Source organism: Oncorhynchus gorbuscha, linkage group LG25, assembly GCF_021184085.1.
Source record: "Oncorhynchus gorbuscha isolate QuinsamMale2020 ecotype Even-year linkage group LG25, OgorEven_v1.0, whole genome shotgun sequence".
NCBI classification, from domain to species: domain Eukaryota; kingdom Metazoa; phylum Chordata; class Actinopteri; order Salmoniformes; family Salmonidae; genus Oncorhynchus; species Oncorhynchus gorbuscha.
The window spans coordinates 2,356,104-2,379,551 of record NC_060197.1 but is presented as its reverse complement, the minus strand read 5'-3'; the positions used below and the strand labels follow the sequence as shown (position 1 = coordinate 2,379,551).

At 41.8% G+C, this 23,448-nt stretch overlaps 1 protein-coding gene across 1 annotated transcript in view; it reads left to right on the top strand.

Moving 5' to 3' along the window:
• The window catches only part of LOC124013588 (ankyrin repeat and sterile alpha motif domain-containing protein 1B-like), a 474,760-nt gene that overhangs the window by 447,589 nt on the left and 3,723 nt on the right, over positions 1-23,448 (top strand). Inside the window, 6 exon segments of the mRNA XM_046327903.1 lie at positions 370-411; positions 1,051-1,176; positions 12,897-12,968; positions 16,909-16,995; positions 18,827-18,964; positions 19,322-19,489. Of these exon segments, the coding sequence (XP_046183859.1) occupies positions 370-411; positions 1,051-1,176; positions 12,897-12,968; positions 16,909-16,995; positions 18,827-18,964; positions 19,322-19,489 (633 nt within the window).

Below are 23,448 nucleotides of genomic sequence, written 5' to 3'. Positions count from 1 at the left end.
CAAACAAGCACTCCCGTATAGTAGTGTATCAGCACCTGTCATGGGACTTTGATTATAAAACTGTGTCGGGAGGATTTCCTCACACTCCAGCCTTGTTGTGAATATTGCCTGTGTGATTATCGTCTGCTTGATTATTATAAACCATAGAATTGGATGGAGGCCACATCTTTGAATATTTGCCATAATGGTTTCTATGACAGCATGGGCAGCGCCATTGAGGGCTATCTCCATTGATGAAAGTCCTCAATGGCGCTGCCCATGCTAAAACAGGCTTTTTGGGGCAAGTGCACGCTCTATCCAAATCTATGTTATCAACCAACTTCTTGTTGTCCTGATCCTGGATCTTATTTCTATTTATTTATTTATCAGTCTCATGATGTTGGAGAAAGACCTTCTGCAAGAAATGATACTGTAAGTTGTCTGTGATGCATCAAATACTGTTGTCATTGTCCGTGACGAACAGTCGAACAGTCAACTGTCAATGTACGTGATATAAATGTACATTATATTTGTTGATAAGACAAGTCCATTTACTCATGATCATTTCCATTTGATTTAGAACATATTGGCCAAGGGAAAAGTACTGTAGCTAAATATATATCCATTTCCTGTTTCTGTTGAAAAGGATGAAAGAAAGAAGGACAGGGGATTTTCCACACAGTGCCAGGGGAGGTGTGAGCATCATAGCACTAGCTAGGGGAATTAAACAGTATGAAAAGCCATTTAAATATGACCCTTCTAAGACTGTTAAAACGCACTTAGCATTAGGAGAGGATGATCCATAGAAACACAGTGAGGTCTCAAAATGTTTTTGAAATGTTGTTGAAGCGTTGTTGTTAAGCTTTTCATGTTCAGTCAGTCTGGATGGAACCTGTTACATCATAGAAGTGCCATGTGGTTAGGAGCGAACGGCAGCACATATCTGACAGTCTAGATGTATCAGCTCAGAATATGCTTGACTTAAGCTTGTGCCCAATCCTTTTCCTTGTAATCGTCTGTGATTCCTCATCCGTGGCCTGTGTCTGATCTTGCCATTGGCTGTCGTTACAGCAAGGCGAATGGTGCGAGCCAATCACGTTGCGTCCTCCCAACGAGGCCACCTCGTCCACTCCAGTGCAGTACTGGCAGCACCACCCTGAGAAACTCATCTTCCAGTCGTGTGACTATGAAGCTTATGTGAGTAGTCCTGCCCCTACGTTATACTGTGTGTGTGTGTGTGTGTGTGTGTGTGTGTGTGTGTGTGTGTGTGTGTGTGTGTGTGTGTGTGTGTGTGTGTGTGTGTGTGTGTGTGTGTGTGTGTGTGTGTGTGTGTGTGTGTGTGTGTGTGTGTGTGTGTGTGTGTGTGTGTGTGTGTTAGTATGCCTTTCATGCATGTATGATATGCTTGTGAATGTGCATGCATGCAAAACGCTACATTAGCATCGTATCATATTCTACAGCAGCGGTATTCAAAGTCGGGGTCGCGACCCCGCTAGGGGACCATCAGTGGGGTCAATAAAAAGGAACTAAACATTTAGAGTACAGATTATTGTACGGGACAATGTACGTTTTTCAGGAAGATGGCACAAACAAATACAATTTTATTGAGTAAATGTATTTTGATAAGAGAAGAAACTATAGTGAAGGTTATTTGTTGATGTAAAAATGTACAGATTTGAAGGTTGTGTCGTATTTGTGTTCGGGTGGGGTTGTAAAAAAATTATTGGTAAGTAATTCAACCAGAAATTGTGGTGGAAAGAATGGGGTTCCTGCTGAAAAGGTTTGAATAATACTACCCCCCCCCCCCCCCCCCACACACACACACACACACACACACTGACACTCCATAATACTCTTTGACAGCTCTCCACAATCCTACTATCTACTCTAGCCCTGGCCTATAGCTGACATATGTTATGCCCTCTGACTTAAAGTACCTGCACTTCTGTTACCTAACCGACACACTGGAGGTATTCAGGAGTAAAATCATGTTTCACCCTTCGATCAATACTGCACCAAGCTATTCATGCTGCTGCAGTAATTTTAGCCTCCCATTACATAAAACCAGCCATGTTACCAAGGATACAGCACATGTACATTTGATTGGCTTAGCCCCAGCAACCATGTAACACTGATTACTGCCCACTTTCAGCTGATGAATCACCGGGAAGATGATTGGCTCCCATTTGGAGTCTGGAGGCTCCCATTGGCTCTCGGGGCCAGCCGTGTTGAATTGTGATTGACTCTTGCACAGTTGTGCATAGTGATTGGCTCAGAGCTGCTGTTGTGGAGATGAGGGGGCTAGAGGATTAGAGAGAAAAGAGAGAGAAACAGTGAGTGAGTGTGAGTAAGCGAGAGAGTTTGTGAGAGAGTGAGGGAAAAGGTAATGTGGGTTAAGAGAGGGAGGGAAAGGTAGTGTGGGTTGAGAGAGAGGGATAAGGTAGTGTGGGTTGAGAGGGAGAAAGGAAGGCAGAGAGAAAGTGTAAATAAATAAAATAATCGGTGCCAAGCAACCACTCACAGGACTGAAGCTCCACATGGCCCCACGAAGTGAGATAGAGGAGAATCTGAGAGAGAAAGAAAAGGAGGGAAGGGAGGGAGGAGGGAGGGAGGGAGGGAGGGAGGGAGGGAGGGAGGGAGGGAGGGAGGGAGGGAGGGAGGGAGGGAGGGAGGGAGGGAGGGAGGGAGGGAGGGAGGGAGGGAGGGAGGGAGGGAGGGAGGGAGGGAAAAAGAAACACATTTAAAAAAGCATGGAGCGTTAAGATAGAGTTAACACTGTGTTAACACTGAGATAGAGAGGATAGAGTTGAGGATGTATGTAAGCAGTGTACAGAGGAAGAGGATAGAGTTGAGGATTTATTATAGACCAGCTCTAATGTCATTATGTTTTCTTTATTATAGACCAGCTCTAATGTCATTATGTTTTCTTTATTATAGACTAGCTCTGATGTCATTATACTTTCTTTATTATAGACCAGCTCTGTCATTATACTTTCTTTATTATAGACCAGCTCTGATGTCATTATACTTTCTTTATTATAGACCAGCTCTGATGTCATTATACTTTCTTTATTATAGACCAGCTCTGATGTCATTATACTTTCTTTATTATAGACCAGCTCTGATGTCATTATACTTTCTTTATTATAGACCAGCTCTGTCATTATACTTTCTTTATTATAGACCAGCTCTGTCATTATACTTTCTTTATTATAGACCAGCTCTGTCATTATACTTTCTTTATTATAGACCAGCTCTGTCATTATACTTTCTTTATTATAGACCAGCTCTGTCATTATACTTTCTTTATTATAGACCAGCTCTGATGTCATTATACTTTCTTTATTATAGACCAGCTCTGATGTCATTATACTTTCTTTATTATAGACCAGCTCTGTCATTATACTTTCTTTATTATAGACCAGCTCTAATGTCATTATACTTTCTTTATTATAGACCAGCTCTGATGTCATTATACTTTCTTTATTATAGACCAGCTCTGATGTCATTATACTTTCTTTATTATAGACCAGCTCTGATGTCATTATACTTTCTTTATTATAGACCAGCTCTGATGTCATTATACTTTCTTTATTATAGACCAGCTCTGATGTCATTATACTTTCTTTATTATAGACCAGCTCTGATGTCATCATACTTTCTTTATTATAGACCAGCTCTGTCATTATACTTTCTTTATTATAGACCAGCTCTGATGTCATCATACTTTCTTTATTATAGACCAGCTCTGTCATTATACTTTCTTTATTATAGACCAGCTCTGTCATTATACTTTCTTTATTATAGACCAGCTCTGATGTCATTATACTTTCTTTATTATAGACCAGCTCTGATGTCATTATACTTTCTTTATTATAGACCAGCTCTGATGTCATCATACTTTCTTTATTATAGACCAGCTCTGTCATTATACTTTCTTTATTATAGACCAGCTCTGATGTCATCATACTTTCTTTATTATAGACCAGCTCTGATGTCATCATACTTTCTTTATTATAGACCAGCTCTGTCATTATACTTTCTTTATTATAGACCAGCTCTGATGTCATTATACTTTCTTTATTATAGACCAGCTCTGTCATTATACTTTCTTTATTATAGACCAGCTCTGTCATTATACTTTCTTTATTATAGACCAGCTCTGATGTCATTATACTTTCTTTATTATAGACCAGCTCTGTCATTATACTTTCTTTATTATAGACCAGCTCTGTCATTATGTTTTCTTTATTATAGACCAGCTCTGATGTCATTATACTTTCTTTATTATAGACCAGCTCTGATGTCATTATACTTTCTTTATTATAGACCAGCTCTGTCATTATACTTTCTTTATTATAGACCAGCTCTGATGTCATTATACTTTCTTTATTATAGACAAGCTCTGTCATTATGTTTTCTTTATTATAGACCAGCTCTGATGTCATTATACTTTCTTTATTATAGACCAGCTCTGATGTCATTATACTTTCTTTATTATAGACCAGCTCTGTCATTATACTTTCTTTATTATAGACCAGCTCTGATGTCATTATACTTTCTTTATTATAGACCAGCTCTGATGTCATTATACTTTCTTTATTATAGACCAGCTCTAATGTCATTATGTTTTCTTTATTATAGACCAGCTCTGTCATTATACTTTCTTTATTATAGACCAGCTCTGTCATTATACTTTCTTTATTATAGACCAGCTCTGATGTCATTATACTTTCTTTATTATAGACCAGCTCTGTCATTATACTTTCTTTATTATAGACCAGCTCTGTCATTATACTTTCTTTATTATAGACCAGCTCTGTCATTATACTTTCTTTATTATAGACCAGCTCTGATGTCATCATACTTTCTTTATTATAGACCAGCTCTGATGTCATTATACTTTCTTTATTATAGACCAGCTCTGATGTCATTATACTTTCTTTATTATAGACCAGCTCTGTCATTATACTTTCTTTATTATAGACCAGCTCTGATGTCATTATACTTTCTTTATTATAGACCAGCTCTGATGTCATTATACTTTCTTTATTATAGACCAGCTCTGTCATTATACTTTCTTTATTATAGACCAGCTCTGATGTCATTATACTTTCTTTATTATAGACCAGCTCTGATGTCATTATACTTTCTTTATTATAGACCAGCTCTGATGTCATTATACTTTCTTTATTATAGACCAGCTCTGATGTCATTATACTTTCTTTATTATAGACCAGCTCTGTCATTATACTTTCTTTATTATAGACCAGCTCTGTCATTATACTTTCTTTATTATAGACCAGCTCTGATGTCATCATACTTTCTTTATTATAGACCAGCTCTGATGTCATTATACTTTCTTTATTATAGACCAGCTCTGATGTCATCATACTTTCTTTATTATAGACCAGCTCTGATGTCATTATACTTTCTTTATTATAGACCAGCTCTGTCATTATACTTTCTTTATTATAGACCAGCTCTGTCATTATACTTTCTTTATTATAGACCAGCTCTGTCATTATACTTTCTTTATTATAGACCAGCTCTGTCATTATACTTTCTTTATTATAGACCAGCTCTAATGTCATTATACTTTCTTTATTATAGACCAGCTCTGTCATTATACTTTCTTTATTATAGACCAGCTCTAATGTCATTATACTTTCTTTATTATAGACCAGCTCTGATGTCATTATACTTTCTTTATTATAGACCAGCTCTAATGTCATTATACTTTCTTTATTATAGACCAGCTCTGTCATTATACTTTCTTTATTATAGACCAGCTCTGATGTCATTATACTTTCTTTATTATAGACCAGCTCTGTCATTATACTTTCTTTATTATAGACCAGCTCTGATGTCATTATACTTTCTTTATTATAGACCAGCTCTGATGTCATTATACTTTCTTTATTATAGACCAGCTCTGATGTCATTATACTTTCTTTATTATAGACCAGCTCTGATGTCATTATACTTTCTTTATTATAGACCAGCTCTGATGTCATTATACTTTCTTTATTATAGACCAGCTCTGTCATTATACTTTCTTTATTATAGACCAGCTCTGATGTCATTATACTTTCTTTATTATAGACCAGCTCTGATGTCATTATACTTTCTTTATTATAGACCAGCTCTGTCATTATACTTTCTTTATTATAGACCAGCTCTGATGTCATTATACTTTCTTTATTATAGACCAGCTCTGATGTCATTATACTTTCTTTATTATAGACCAGCTCTGATGTCATTATACTTTCTTTATTATAGACCAGCTCTGATGTCATTATACTTTCTTTATTATAGACCAGCTCTGATGTCATTATACTTTCTTTATTATAGACCAGCTCTGTCATTATACTTTCTTTATTATAGACCAGCTCTGATGTCATTATACTTTCTTTATTATAGACCAGCTCTGATGTCATTATACTTTCTTTATTATAGACCAGCTCTGATGTCATTATACTTTCTTTATTATAGACCAGCTCTGATGTCATTATACTTTCTTTATTATAGACCAGCTCTGATGTCATTATACTTTCTTTATTATAGACCAGCTCTGTCATTATACTTTCTTTATTATAGACCAGCTCTGATGTCATTATACTTTCTTTATTATAGACCAGCTCTGTCATTATACTTTCTTTATTATAGACCAGCTCTGATGTCATTATACTTTCTTTATTATAGACCAGCTCTGATGTCATTATACTTTCTTTATTATAGACCAGCTCTGTCATTATACTTTCTTTATTATAGACCAGCTCTGATGTCATTATACTTTCTTTATTATAGACCAGCTCTGATGTCATTATACTTTCTTTATTATAGACCAGCTCTGATGTCATTATACTTTCTTTATTATAGACCAGCTCTGTCATTATACTTTCTTTATTATAGACCAGCTCTGATGTCATTATACTTTCTTTATTATAGACCAGCTCTGTCATTATACTTTCTTTATTATAGACCAGCTCTGATGTCATTATACTTTCTTTATTATAGACCAGCTCTGATGTCATTATACTTTCTTTATTATAGACCAGCTCTGTCATTATACTTTCTTTATTATAGACCAGCTCTGATGTCATTATACTTTCTTTATTATAGACCAGCTCTGATGTCATTATACTTTCTTTATTATAGACCAGCTCTGATGTCATTATACTTTCTTTATTATAGACCAGCTCTGATGTCATTATACTTTCTTTATTATAGACCAGCTCTGATGTCATTATACTTTCTTTATTATAGACCAGCTCTGATGTCATTATACTTTCTTTATTATAGACCAGCTCTGATGTCATTATACTTTCTTTATTATAGACCAGCTCTGATGTCATTATACTTTCTTTATTATAGACCAGCTCTGATGTCATTATACTTTCTTTATTATAGACCAGCTCTGATGTCATTATACTTTCTTTATTATAGACCAGCTCTGATGTCATTATACTTTCTTTATTATAGACCAGCTCTGATGTCATTATACTTTCTTTATTATAGACCAGCTCTGATGTCATTATACTTTCTTTATTATAGACCAGCTCTGATGTCATTATACTTTCTTTATTATAGACCAGCTCTGATGTCATTATACTTTCTTTATTATAGACCAGCTCTGATGTCATTATACTTTCTTTATTATAGACCAGCTCTGTCATTATACTTTCTTTATTATAGACCAGCTCTGATGTCATTATACTTTCTTTATTATAGACCAGCTCTGATGTCATTATACTTTCTTTATTATAGACCAGCTCTGATGTCATTATACTTTCTTTATTATAGACCAGCTCTGATGTCATTATACTTTCTTTATTATAGACCAGCTCTGATGTCATTATACTTTCTTTATTATAGACCAGCTCTGATGTCATTATACTTTCTTTATTATAGACCAGCTCTGATGTCATTATACTTTCTTTATTATAGACCAGCTCTGATGTCATTATACTTTCTTTATTATAGACCAGCTCTGTCATTATACTTTCTTTATTATAGACCAGCTCTGATGTCATTATACTTTCTTTATTATAGACCAGCTCTGATGTCATTATACTTTCTTTATTATAGACCAGCTCTGTCATTATACTTTCTTTATTATAGACCAGCTCTGATGTCATTATACTTTCTTTATTATAGACCAGCTCTGATGTCATTATACTTTCTTTATTATAGACCAGCTCTGATGTCATTATACTTTCTTTATTATAGACCAGCTCTGATGTCATTATACTTTCTTTATTATAGACCAGCTCTGATGTCATTATACTTTCTTTATTATAGACCAGCTCTGATGTCATTATACTTTCTTTATTATAGACCAGCTCTGATGTCATTATACTTTCTTTATTATAGACCAGCTCTGATGTCATTATACTTTCTTTATTATAGACCAGCTCTGATGTCATTATACTTTCTTTATTATAGACCAGCTCTGATGTCATTATACTTTCTTTATTATAGACCAGCTCTGTCATTATACTTTCTTTATTATAGACCAGCTCTGTCATTATACTTTCTTTATTATAGACCAGCTCTGATGTCATTATACTTTCTTTATTATAGACCAGCTCTGTCATTATACTTTCTTTATTATAGACCAGCTCTGATGTCATTATACTTTCTTTATTATAGACCAGCTCTGTCATTATACTTTCTTTATTATAGACCAGCTCTGTCATTATACTTTCTTTATTATAGACCAGCTCTGTCATTATACTTTCTTTATTATAGACCAGCTCTGTCATTATACTTTCTTTATTATAGACCAGCTCTGTCATTATACTTTCTTTATTATAGACCAGCTCTGATGTCATTATACTTTCTTTATTATAGACCAGCTCTGTCATTATACTTTCTTTATTATAGACCAGCTCTGTCATTATACTTTCTTTATTATAGACCAGCTCTGTCATTATACTTTCTTTATTATAGACCAGCTCTGTCATTATACTTTCTTTATTATAGACCAGCTCTGATGTCATTATACTTTCTTTATTATAGACCAGCTCTGATGTCATTATACTTTCTTTATTATAGACCAGCTCTGATGTCATTATACTTTCTTTATTATAGACCAGCTCTGATGTCATTATACTTTCTTTATTATAGACCAGCTCTGTCATTATACTTTCTTTATTATAGACCAGCTCTGATGTCATTATACTTTCTTTATTATAGACCAGCTCTGATGTCATTATACTTTCTTTATTATAGACCAGCTCTGATGTCATTATACTTTCTTTATTATAGACCAGCTCTGTCATTATACTTTCTTTATTATAGACCAGCTCTGTCATTATACTTTCTTTATTATAGACCAGCTCTGATGTCATTATACTTTCTTTATTATAGACCAGCTCTGATGTCATTATACTTTCTTTATTATAGACCAGCTCTGTCATTATACTTTCTTTATTATAGACCAGCTCTGATGTCATTATACTTTCTTTATTATAGACCAGCTCTGTCATTATACTTTCTTTATTATAGACCAGCTCTGTCATTATACTTTCTTTATTATAGACCAGCTCTGATGTCATTATACTTTCTTTATTATAGACCAGCTCTGTCATTATACTTTCTTTATTATAGACCAGCTCTGATGTCATTATACTTTCTTTATTATAGACCAGCTCTGTCATTATACTTTCTTTATTACAGACCAGCTCTGATGTCATTATACTTTCTTTATTATAGACCAGCTCTGATGTCATTATACTTTCTTTATTATAGACCAGCTCTGATGTCATTATACTTTCTTTATTATAGACCAGCTCTGATGTCATTATACTTTCTTTATTATAGACCAGCTCTGTCATTATACTTTCTTTATTATAGACCAGCTCTGATGTCATTATACTTTCTTTATTATAGACCAGCTCTGATGTCATTATACTTTCTTTATTATAGACCAGCTCTGATGTCATTATACTTTCTTTATTATAGACCATCTCTGATGTCATTATACTTTCTTTATTATAGACCAGCTCTGTCATTATACTTTCTTTATTATAGACCAGCTCTGATGTCATTATACTTTCTTTATTATAGACCAGCTCTGTCATTATACTTTCTTTATTATAGACCAGCTCTGTCATTATACTTTCTTTATTATAGACCAGCTCTGATGTCATTATACTTTCTTTATTATAGACCAGCTCTGTCATTATACTTTCTTTATTATAGACCAGCTCTGATGTCATTATACTTTCTTTATTATAGACCAGCTCTGTCATTATACTTTCTTTATTACAGACCAGCTCTGATGTCATTATACTTTCTTTATTATAGACCAGCTCTGATGTCATTATACTTTCTTTATTATAGACCAGCTCTGATGTCATTATACTTTCTTTATTATAGACCAGCTCTGATGTCATTATACTTTCTTTATTATAGACCAGCTCTGTCATTATACTTTCTTTATTATAGACCAGCTCTGATGTCATTATACTTTCTTTATTATAGACCAGCTCTGATGTCATTATACTTTCTTTATTATAGACCAGCTCTGATGTCATTATACTTTCTTTATTATAGACCAGCTCTGTCATTATACTTTCTTTATTATAGACCAGCTCTGATGTCATTATACTTTCTTTATTATAGACCAGCTCTGATGTCATTATACTTTCTTTATTATAGACCAGCTCTGTCATTATACTTTCTTTATTATAGACCAGCTCTGTCATTATACTTTCTTTATTATAGACCAGCTCTGATGTCATTATACTTTCTTTATTATAGACCAGCTCTGATGTCATTATACTTTCTTTATTATAGACCAGCTCTGATGTCATTATACTTTCTTTATTATAGACCAGCTCTGTCATTATACTTTCTTTATTATAGACCAGCTCTGTCATTATACTTTCTTTATTATAGACCAGCTCTGATGTCATTATACTTTCTTTATTATAGACCAGCTCTGATGTCATTATACTTTCTTTATTATAGACCAGCTCTGATGTCATTATACTTTCTTTATTACAGACCAGCTCCGATGTCATTATACTTTCTTTATTATAGACCAGCTCTGATGTCATTATACTTTCTTTATTATAGACCAGCTCTGATGTCATTATACTTTCTTTATTATAGACCAGCTCTGATGTCATTATACTTTCTTTATTATAGACCAGCTCTGTCATTATACTTTCTTTATTATAGACCAGCTCTGATGTCATTATACTTTCTTTATTATAGACCAGCTCTGATGTCATTATACTTTCTTTATTATAGACCAGCTCTGATGTCATTATACTTTCTTTATTATAGACCAGCTCTGTCATTATACTTTCTTTATTATAGACCAGCTCTGATGTCATTATACTTTCTTTATTAACATTCTTAGACCGCCAAATGTCATCACATTATATTTGACATACCTTCTTTATTACACCAGATAATGTCCTAACGTTATTTCAATGTTGTCAAAATGAAACCTCAGACAATACCCTGACATAATTTCACCACTTTAGAGTTTAATGTTGAGCATGATTTACATTGTCCCTTTCGAGGGTGTGATGGTTGTTGAATGTAATTTTAACACAGGAGAAACAAGAAAATGCACTCCGTATAATGAAGGCACTGTTGTTTGTACTCTTAATTGGAAACGCTGCTAAGATGTTGCTCCAACATTATCACAACATGTCCTCTTAAGATGATGTTCTTTTGACAGCGCTCTTACGTCATCCTTACATGGCTAGAATGACACACATAATCCCAACTGTATAATTGGTCAATACTGGTTCCCCAAAGCCCTGTAGCGCTTTCATTCTTTAATGTTATCACTATGTTCTCTGTAACGGTTTCAGCCTCAGACGACACTACCCTGACACTGTAACAGGATTTACTGTATGTGTGCACATTGATGCACACACACACACACACACACACACACACACACACACACACACACACACACACACACACACACACACACACACACACACACACACACACACACACACACACACACACACACACACACACACACACACACAAGGGCTTCTTGGAGGTTTGTAACGTTATTGCAGTGTTCTCCATACGAGAACAGACAACGCTCCCTTGATACCATAGCATTATTAACAACAGAGCCAGACAGAGCAGTAACCAGCCCAGACAGCCCCACTACAACCACCAGCCTACCTCCCATAAAGAAATGACTCATTCATTCTACTGCACTTAAAACAGGAGAGAAATCAGGGTGTGGTTGTGTTACCGTTAAGCTCATGCAATGTATTTGTTATCTTTTGACGAAGGGTAAGATCAGGTGGATCGTTTTGCCGGGACATTTTTCAAAAGCATATCCTGAAGGGTAAATGATTTAGGGTCAGGGGTCGAGGTATAAAAGGATCAATGTTTGCACTGGGTGTCAGAACATCTTGTAAAAAATCCTCTTTGGGGCTTTTAACTCTCAAATCAACAGTGGGCGCGCTGAGCAGTTAATCATACACCCATTACATCCCTTTAGCCCTAATGTCCCCGTAAGTACTGTCCCCATAAACACCACCTTTATTAAATTGGGTCTGTGTCCTCACGAACCAGGTCCTCACTTATTGACCTCCCCACTTTGCACATTTCCTGCCCGCCCCAGCCCTGTTTACACTCCTCTGGGGATTTCCAGGTTGTTTTCATCACTTCAGAAAGCACTGCGTTATTATGCGACTGGCTGGCTATCTGCAACACACACACAGCAAGTGAACTCATCATCTCAGCAGAATATTGTTGTTTTCTTCCAAATTGAAGTATTAGACTTTTGGGAGTTTAGTTATTTGATCATTTAAGTTTCCATCTTACATTGAATGATTCTATGATCCTTCATGTGTCTGTATAATAGTTCTAGGATGGAATGTGAATGCTACCGTTGTTTACCTTTATGTCTCTGACAGTACCTGGGCTCCATGCTGGTGAAAGAGCTGAGAGGAACAGAGTCAACACAAGACGCCTGCTCCAAGATGAGGGTAAGAGGGCCCGGCACATCACTACCACTCAGAGAGAGAAACTAGGGCCACTTTAACCACCACTGTAGTGTCATTTTTTACCTGGATTCACCTCCAACTCTTTTGCTCTCTTTTATTCTCTTTCACTTTCATTCACCTTCTCTTTCACTCACCTTCTCTTTCACTTTCACTCACCTTCTCTTTCACTTTCATTCACCTTCTCTTTCATTCATCTTCTCTTTCATTCACCTTCTCTTTCACTTTCATTCACCTTCTCTTTCACTCACCTTCTCTTTCACTTTCATTCACCTTCTCTTTCATTCACCTTCTCTTTCACTCACCTTCTCTTTCACATTCATTCACCTTCTCTTTCATTCACCTTCTCTTTCACTTTCATTCACCTTCTCTTTCACTCACCTTCTCTTTCACTTTCATTCACCTTCTCTTTCATTCACCTTCTCTTTCACTCACCTTCTCTTTCACATTCATTCACCTTCTCTTTCATTCACCTTCTCTTTCACTTTCACTCACCTTCTCTTTCATTCACCTTCTCTTTCACTCACCTTCTCTTTCACTTTCATTCACCTACTCTTTCACTCACCTTCTCTTTCACTTTCATTCACCTTCTCTTTCATTCACCTTCTCTTTCACTTTCATTCACCTTCTCTTTCATTCACCTTCTCTTTCACTTTCATTCACCTTCTCTTTCATTCACCTTCTCTTTCACTCACCTTCTCTTTCACTTTCATTCACCTTCTCTTTCATTCACTTTCACTTTCATTCACCTTCTCTTTCACTCACCTTCTCTGTCACTTTCATTCACCTTCTTTCACTTTCATTCACCCTCTCTTTCACTTTCATTCAATCCTCTCTCTCTCTCTCTCTCTCTCTACTGAGTTACTGCAGTGAGGAAGCAGACTATTAATATGTGTTCCGTGTTCCTCATCTTTATCTGTTTGGTCACATCTGAGGAGAGTAGAGAGCCTCTACCTCTCCCTCTCCCCCTCCTCTCTACCTCTCCCTCTCCCCTTCCCTCTCTCTACCTCCCTCTCCACCTCCTCTCTACCTCTCCACCTCCTCTCTACCTCTCCCTCTCCCCTTCCCTCTCTCTACCTCTCCCTCTCCACCTCCTCTCTACCTCTCCCTCTCCCCCTTCCCTCTCTCTACCTCTCCCTCTCCCCCTCCTCTCTACCTCTCCCTCTCCCCTCCTCTCTACACTCCCTCTCCCCCTTCTCTCTACCTCTCCCTCTCCCCTTCCCTCTCTCTACCTCCCTCTCCACCTCTCCACCTCCTCTCTACCTCTCCACCTCCTCTCTACCTCTCCACCGCCTCTCTACCTCTCCACCTCCTCTCTACCTCTCCCTCTCCCCTTCCCTCTCTCTACCTCTCCACCTCCTCTCTACCTCTCCACCTCCTCTCTACCTCTCCCTCTCCCCTCCCCTCTCTACACTCCCTCTCCCCCTTCTCTCTACCTCTCCCTCTCCCCTTCCCTCTCTCTACCTCCCTCTCCACCTCTCCACCTCCTCTCTACCTCTCCACCTCCTCTCTATCTCTCCACCGCCTCTCTACCTCTCCACCTCCTCTCTACCTCTCCCTCTCCCCTTCCCTCTCTCTACCTCTCCACCTCCTCTCTACCTCTCCACCTCCTCTCTACCTCTCCACCGCCTCTCTACCTCTCCACCTCCCTCTCTACCTCTCCCTCTCCCCTTCCCTCTCTCTACCTCTCCCTCTCCACCTCCTCTCTACCTCTCCCTCTCCCCCTCCTCTCTACCTCTCCCTCTCCCCCTTCTCTCTACCTCTCCCTCTCCCCCTCCTCTCTACCTCTCCCTCTCCCCCTTCTCTCTACCTCTCCCTCTCCCCTTCCCTCTCTCTACCTCCCTCTCCCCCTCTCTACCTCTCCCCCCCCTCTCGGTTTATCTTGATCTGCCAAAACGATTGATGCTGTTGTTTTTATTGTCAGACTTCAAGGGCCATTAAATTTGGAGCTCCGCTCTCGATGTACCTACTGTACCTGCGTCCTGTTATACCCCCCCCCCTTCTCCATCACTCTTCCTCTTTTCTCTCTATATTTCCATGCTTGTGGACACAGTATCAACATGGTCCAGATGCATATGTAATTCCCTCTGCTCCCCCATCTTCTGTCTTTGTGTCTCGCAGCGCTGCGTTTGTCGGCCCTCATAAGCCTGTGATCTTGACAGGGAACCGCTGCACTAGAAATATGCTGATGTTGAAGAAACACAGAGAGTCAGAGCAAGGGGGGTGGGGAGTGGGGTGATGTGGGGGGAGGGAGAGAGAGGAGGAGAGGAATTCATACAGGATCTGTTGAATATATGAAATCCCTGACAGGTGGAATAATGGTACTAGGGTGATAGTGATTTGAAGTCACATCATTCCCCACTGCGGCAGCGCATAATGAGCTTAACAATGGGAGAAAGGGAAAGAAACATGCTGCTGTCAGACTAGAGCGGTGATAGTAAGTCTGGGTGGGAATAGAAAGAAACATGCTGCTGTCAGACTAGAGTGGTGATAGTAAGTCTGGATGGGAATAGAAAGAAACATGCTGCTGTCAGACTAGAGTGGTGATAGTAAGTCTGGGTGGGAATAGAAAGAAACATGCTGCTGTCAGACTAGAGTGGTGATAGTAAGTCTGGGTGGGAATAGAAAGAAACATGCTGCTGTCAGACTAGAGTGGTGATAGTAAGTCTGGGTGGGAATAGAAAGAAACATGCTGCTGTCAGACTAGAGTGGTGATAGTAAGTCTGGGTGGGAATAGAAAGAAACATGCTGCTGTCAGACTAGAGTGGTGATAGTAAGTCTGGGTGGGAATAGAAAGAAACATGCTGCTGTCAGACTAGAGTGGTGATAGTAAGTCTGGATGGGAATAGAAAGAAACATGCCGCTGTCAGACTAGAGTGGTGATAGTAAGTCTGGGTGGGAATAGAAAGAAACATGCTGCTGTCAGACTAGAGCGGTGATAGTAAGTCTGGATGGGAATAGAAAGAAACATGCCGCTGTCAGACTAGAGTGGTGATAGTAAGTCTGGGTGGGAATAGAAAGAAGAAAGGAATATAGGAGGAATATTTATGGGTTGAAAGCTGATAGTTTTATTGGGCCTCCAAGGGGGAAATCTATACGTTTTGAAAATGTCATTTGCACCCATTGTTTTCCATAAGTCACGGGGTAACCTTTGAACTTTGAGAAGATTGGAATTGATTCTGCTAGTAAAGAGGAGAGTGTGTTGATAGGCTGACTCTCTGTGCAGTGAGCTCATCTCCATCTCCCTCCTTTTCTGCTTAGTTATAAGCTTGTGTTGATTTCATCTCTCTCTCTCTCTCTCTCTCTCTCTCTCTCTCTCTCTCTCTCTCTCTCTCTCTCTCTCTCTCTCTCTCTCTCTCTCTCTCTCTCTCTCTGTCTCTGTCTCTGTCTCTGTCTCTGTCTCTGTCTCTGTCTCTGTCTCTGTCTCTGTCTCTCTCTCTCTCTCTCTCTCTCTCTCTCTCTCTCTCTCTCTCTCTCTCTCTCTCTCTCTCTCTCTCTCTCTCTCTCTCTCTCTCTCGTTATAAGCTTTGTTGAGCTCATGTCATGAGCTCTCATCTCTATCTGTCCCCACTGGGGTGGCACAATTCCGAGAACTTTCAATAAATTCCCTGCCTTTCCCGAAATATCCCGGTATCAGCAGGGAATAAGTGGTAAACCCAGAATCCTCCAACCCAGGATCTCTGAAAAGAAAAGAGGGGATGTATTGAAAGTTTTGCAACCATTGTCCCCACTCTCTCTAAAATTGTATTGATATTGTGAAGAGATTCTTATTGCAGTGTTTTATCGTTCTGCTGTGAATGGAGACGGTGAGACCGTCTTGTTAGCCTTGTGTTGGTGGTCATCATTAGTCTAATTGACATCAAGTGTTAACTCAGACTCCTCTTTTCCCCCTCTTTCTCTCCCTGTCTCTCTCTCCACTCTACAGAAGTCTACAGAACAGATGAAGAAAGTCCCGACCATTGTTCTGTCCGTCTCCTACAAGGGAGTCAAGTTCATCGACGCTACAAACAAGGTGAGAGGCTTTCTTTCCTCCGGCACCATTACTGACGGGGGGGGAAACTGAACAGCACCGGGTGGAAGCACCATTACTGAGAGTAAGAACTGAACTGCACCGGGTGGAAGCACCATTACTGAGAGTAAGAACTGAACAGAACCGGGTGGAAGCACCATTACTGAGAGTAAGAACTGAACAGCACTGGGTGGAAGCACCATTACTGAGAGTAAGAACTGAACTGCACCGGGTGGAAGCACCATTACTGAGAGTAAGAACTGAACAGAACCGGGTGGAAGCACCATTACTGAGAGTAAGAACTGAACAGAACTGGGTGGAAGCACCATTACTGAGAGTAAGAACTGAACAGCACTGGGTGGAAGCACCATTACTGAGAGTAAGAACTGAACAGCACTGGGTGGAAGCACCATTACTGAGAGTAAGAACTGAACAGAACCGGGTGGAAGCACCATTACTGAGAGTAAGAACTGAACAGCACTAAGTGGAAGCACCATTACTGAGAGTAAGAACTGAACAGCACCGGGTAGAAGCACCATTACTGAGAGTAAGAACTGAACAGCACCGGGTGGAAGCACCATTACTGAGAGTAAGAACTGAACAGCACCGGGTGGAAGCACCATTACTGAGAGTAAGAACTGAACAGCACTGGGTGGAAGCACCATTACTGAGAGTAAGAACTGAACAGCACCGGGTGGAAACACCATTACTGAGAGTAAGAACTGAACAGCACTGGGTGGAAACACCATTACTGAGAGTAAGAACTGAACAGCACTGGGTGGAAACACCATTACTGAGAGTAAGAACTGAACAGCACCGGGTGGAAACACCATTACTGAGAGTAAGAACTGAACAGCACTGGGTGGAAACACCATTACTGAGAGTAAGAACTGAACAGCACTGGGTGGAAACACCATTACTGAGAGTAAGAACTGAACAGCACTGGGTGGAAGCACCATTACTGAGAGTAAGAACTGAACAGCACCGGGTGGAAGCACCATTACTGAGAGTAAGAACTGAACAGCACTGGGTGGAAACACCATTACTGAGAGTAAGAACTGAACAGCACCGGGTGGAAACACCATTACTGAGAGTAAGAACTGAACAGCACCGGGTGGAAACACCATTACTGAGAGTAAGAACTGAACAGCACCGGGTGGAAGCACCATTACTGAGAGTAAGAACTGAACAGCACCGGTGGAAACACCATTACTGAGAGTAAGAACTGAACAGCACCGGGTGGAAACACCATTACTGAGAGTAAGAACTGAACAGCACCGGGTGGAAACACCATTACTGAGAGTAAGAACTGAACAGCACCGGTGGAAACACCATTACTGAGAGTAAGAACTGAACAGCACCGGGTGGAAGCACCATTACTGAGAGTAAGAACTGAACAGCACTGGGTGGAAGCACCATTACTGAGAGTAAGAACTGAACAGCACTGGGTGGAAGCACCATTACTGAGAGTAAGAACTGAACAGCACCGGGTGGAAACACCATTACTGAGAGTAAGAACTGAACAGCACCGGGTGGAAGCAAAAAATAACATTGTCAGTTTCACAAGATGAACACAAGATGAACAGTGAACTTCCATCACATAAACTTTCTCTAAAGATCTCCAACCCTTCCCTCTCTCTCTCTGTATCTCTCTCTCCCACACTCTCTCCTTCCTTCCCCCTGTCTCTCTCTGTCTCTCCCTCTGTCTCTCCCTCTGTCTCTCCCTCTGTCTCTCTCTCTGTCTCCCTCTGTCTCTCTCTCTGTCTCTCCCTCTGTCTCTCCCTCTGTCTCTCCCTCTGTCTCTCTCTGTCTCTCCCTCTGTCTCTCTCTCTAGAACATCATAGCTGAGCATGAGATCCGTAACATCTCATGTGCGGCCCAGGATCCTGAGGATCTGTCCACGTTTGCCTACATCACCAAAGACCTCAAGTCCAGCCACCACTACTGCCATGTCTTCACTGCCTTCGACGTGGTGAGTCACACACACACACACACACACACACACACACACACACACACACACACACACACACACACACACACACACACACACACACACACACACACACACACACACACACACACACACACACACACACACACACAAACACAGCACCCTCTGTCCCTCTGTCTGTGAGGGGCACCCTCTGTCTGTTACTTCCTGGCTTGAGAACTACTGTTATGATGCAATGGAAGATTTGACATAGTGTGTGTTTGCGTAAGTGCGTGCCCATACATGCGTAACATTACATGCGTATGTGTGTGTGTGTGTTTATGACATTTTGTGTGTGTGTGTGTGCATGCATGCTTGTGTGTGTGTTTAAAACAGAACCTGGCGTATGAGATCATCCTGACCCTGGGCCAGGCCTTTGAAGTAGCCTACCAGCTGGCCCTGCAGGCCAGGAAGAGTGGCCATGGCTCCTCCACACTGCCAGAGAGCTTCGACATCAAGCCCAACAAGCCCGTCCCCAAGCCCCGCGTCAACATCCGCAAGTCTGTGAGTAATGACACTAGTTTATACCCTCCGTTTAACCTTTACCCTCTACTGCAACTTCCATCACGACCTCTCACCTTTGTGGTCTGTTGTGTGTGTCTTGGCCACACTGAGCTTGTAGTGTAGGTCGGAGGTGAGGTGTAGGTTGAAGGTGTAGTGGAGTTGCAGGTCGGAGGTGCAGGTCGGAGGTGTAGTGGAGGTGTAGGTTGGAGGTATAGGTGAGGTGCAGGTCGGAGGTGTAGTGGAGGTGCAGGTCGGAGGTGTAGTGGAGGTGTAGGTCGGAGGTATAGGTGAGGTGCAGGTCGGAGGTGTAGTGGAGGTGCAGGTTGGAGGTGTAGACCGGAGCTGTAGTGGAGGTGTAGTGGAGGTGCAGGTCCGAGATGTAGTGGAGGTGCAGGTCGGAGAGGTAGTGGAGGTGTAGGTCGGAGGTATAGTTGAGGTGCAGGTCGGAGGTGTAGTGGAGGTGCAGGTTGGAGGTGTAGATCGGAACTGTAGTGGAGATGTAGTGGAGGTGCAGGTCCGAGATGTAGTGGAGGTGTAGTGGAGATGCAGGTCGGAGGTGTAGTGGAGGTGCAGTGGAGGTGCAGGTGGAGCTGTAGTGTGGTTCAGCAGTGTAGATTGGAGGTGCAGGTCGGATGTGTAGTGGAGATGCAGGTCCGAGATGTAGTGTAGGTGCAGGTCGGAGATGTAGTGTAGGTGCAGGTCGGAGGTGTAGTGGGAGGTGTAGTGGAGGTGTAGATCGGAGGTGTAGTGGAGGTGTAGTGGAGGTGTAGTGGAGGTGCAGGTTGGAGGTGTAGTGGAGGTGCAGGTCCGAGATGTAGTGGAGGTGCAGGTCGGAGGTGTAGTGGAGGTGCAGGTCGGAGATGTAATGGAGGTGTAGTGGAGGTGTAGTTAGTGGAGGTGCAGGTCGGAGGTGTAGTGGAGGTGCAGGTCCGAGATGTAGTGGAGGTGCAGGTCGGAGGTGTAGTGGAGGTGCAGGTCGGAGGTGTAGTGGAGGTTGAGGTCGGAGGTGTAGTGGAGGTGCAGGTCCGAGATGTAGTGGAGGTGCAGGTCGGAGATGTAATGGAGGTGTAGTGGAGGTGCAGGTCGGAGGTGTAGTGGAGGTGCAGGTCGGAGATGTAATGGAGGTGTAGTGGAGGTGTAGTTAGTGGAGGTGCAGGTCGGAGATTTAGTGGAGGTGTAGTGGAGGTGTAGTTAGTGGAGGTGCAGGTCGGAGGTGTAGTGGAGGTGCAGGTCGGAGATATAGTGGAGGTGCAGGTCGGAGGTGTAGTGGAGGTGCAGGTCCGAGATGTAGTGGAGGTGCAGGTCGGAGGTGTAGTGGAGGTGTAGTGGAGGTGTAGTGGAGGTGTAATGGAGGTGTAGTGGAGGTGCAGGTCGGAGCTGTAGTGTGGTTCAGCAGTGTAGATTGGAGGTGCAGGTCGGAGATGTAGTGGAGGTGCAGGTCGGAGATGTAGTGGAGGTGCAGGTCGGAGATGTAGTGGAGGTGCAGGTCGGAGATGTAGTGGAGGTGCAGGTCCGAGATGTAGTGGAGGTGCAGGTCGGAGGTGTAGTGGAGGTGTAGTGGAGGTGTAGTGGAGGTGCAGGTCGGAGGTGTAGTGGAGGTGCAGGTCGGAGATGTAATGGAGGTGTAGTGGAGGTGCAGGTCGGAGATGTAGTGGAGGTGTAGTGGAGGTGTAGTTAGTGGAGGTGCAGGTCGGAGGTGTAGTGGAGGTGCAGGTCGGAGGTGTAGTGGAGGTGCAGGTCCGAGATGTAGTGGAGGTGCAGGTCGGAGGTGTAGTGGAGGTGCAGGTCGGAGGTGTAGTGGAGGTGTAGGTCGGAGGTGTAGTGGAGGTGCAGGTCGGAGATGTAATGGAGGTGTAGTGGAGGTGCAGGTCGGAGGTGTAGTGGAGGTGCAGGTCGGAGGTGTAGTGGAGGTGTAGATCGGAGCTGTAGTGTGGTTCAGCAGTGTAGTGGAGGTGCAGGTCGGAGGTGTAGTGGAGGTGTAGATCGGAGCTGTAGTGGAGGTGTAGATCGGAGCTGTAGTGTGGTTCAGCAGTGTAGATGGAGGTGCAGGTCGGAGGTGTAGTGGAGGTGCAGGTCGGAGGTGTAGTGGAGGTGCAGGTCGGAGGTGTAGTGGAGGTGCAGGTCGGAGGTGTAGTGGAGGTGCAGGTCGGAGCTGTAGTGGAGGTGTAGATCGGAGCTGTAGTGTGGTTCAGCAGTGTAGATTGGAGGTGCAGGTCGGAGGTGTAGTGGAGGTGTAGATCGGAGCTGTAGTGGAGGTGTAGATCGGAGCTGTAGTGTGGTTCAGCAGTGTAGATCGGAGGTGCAGGTCGGAGGTGTAGATCAGAGGTGTAGTAGAGGGTAAGTGAAAGTAAACACCTTTTGCAGAATAATGCATTGAAAGAAAGGGAAGTGTCAGAGTTTACCCACCTATTTTCTGACCACTATATCACTGGTGAAGATGGATGTTTGATCTGTAAAATACCCACTTTATCTTTCTCTTCCTGCAGTCTCTTACAGCCCTGGGTGATTGATGAGGGCTGTTTACATAGAGCTCTGTGGAGCCCAGCTCTGCTCACAATGTGTGTGTGACGTTACCAGAGCCATCTACCCCAGCCAGAGTGCCTGTCTGTCAGCCTCCTCTCCCCGCAGCCTCCCCTTGTATTCCAGTTCCTGGAGCTTTAAAATAGACCTAGACGGACAGTTAGATGTACCATAGACATGCACTGTACACCACTGGCGCCTTAAAAGCATTATTCTGTATAGTGTTCCCAAGTGGATTTACTGGGCTATATGAGTATGGTCCGGCCCAAATGTGGCACCCTATTCCCTATATATTGCATGGGCCCTGGTCAAACGTAGTGCACTATAAAGGAATAGGATGCCATTTGGGAAGCATACTATGAGTGAGGTAAGTGCTATTTGTGCTGGCTTCTCATGTACAGAACACAGTACTAATGTCCCCTTCCAGAAAGTGAGTCAGGGGACAGGTAAATTGAGTCAGGGGACAGGTAAATTGAGTCAGGGGACAGGTAAATTGAGTCAGGGGACAGGTAAATTGAGTCAGGGGACAGGTAAATTGAGTCGGGGGGACAGGTAAATTGAGTCGGGGGGACAGGTAAATTGAGTCGGGGGGACAGGTAAAGTGAGTCGGGGGACAGGTAAAGTGAGTCAGGGGACATGTTTGTCTCTCTCTCTGTGCTGTTGGAGGTCATATAATATATGTAGTCATAGTAGTGCTGCTATCTAGTGGGTTGGAGATTAGGTTTTCTTTCCCTCTCATCTTTCTGTGTGTTTGTTTGTGTGTGTGTTCATGTCACAGAGATGATGGACAATGGCATGACTCCGCTGCTGTTACATTAACCATAAACCGCCTGCCCTGAAAGTGTGTCTGTGTGCACGTGTCTGTGTGTGCTTTTGAGCATATGCCTGCGTGTGTGTGTGTTTGTGTTGTGTGTGTGGGTAATGTAGTTAATGCTTGTGTAGTGCTGCGGAGGGAACTACAGTGAAGCATGCTGCAGGATTCACTTAATATTCCCTCCAGCAGCTGTTCACAGTCATTATTTTGCAGCACTTCTATGTCTGTGTAAACCCATGGATTACTGTTCCTCCTCCTCCCTCCTCCTCCTCCCTCCTCCTTCTCTCTCCTTTCCTCCTCCTCCTCTCCTCCTTCGCTCTCCTTTCCTCCTCCTCCTCTCCACCTCCTCTCTCCTTTCCTCCTCCTCCTCCTCTCCACCTCCTTCTCTCTCCTTTCCTCCTCTCCACCTCCACTACTTCTTCTCTCCTCCTCCTCTCCTCCTTCTCTCCTCCTCTCCACCTCTCCTATTCTCCTTCTCTCCTCCTTATCTCTTCTCCTCCTCTCCTTTCCTCCTGCTTCTCTCCACCTCCTCCTCTCCTTTCCTCCTCATCTCCTTATCTTCTTCTCTCCTACTCTCGTCCTCTCCACCTCCTCTTCTCTCCTTTCCTCCTCCTCTCCTTATCTT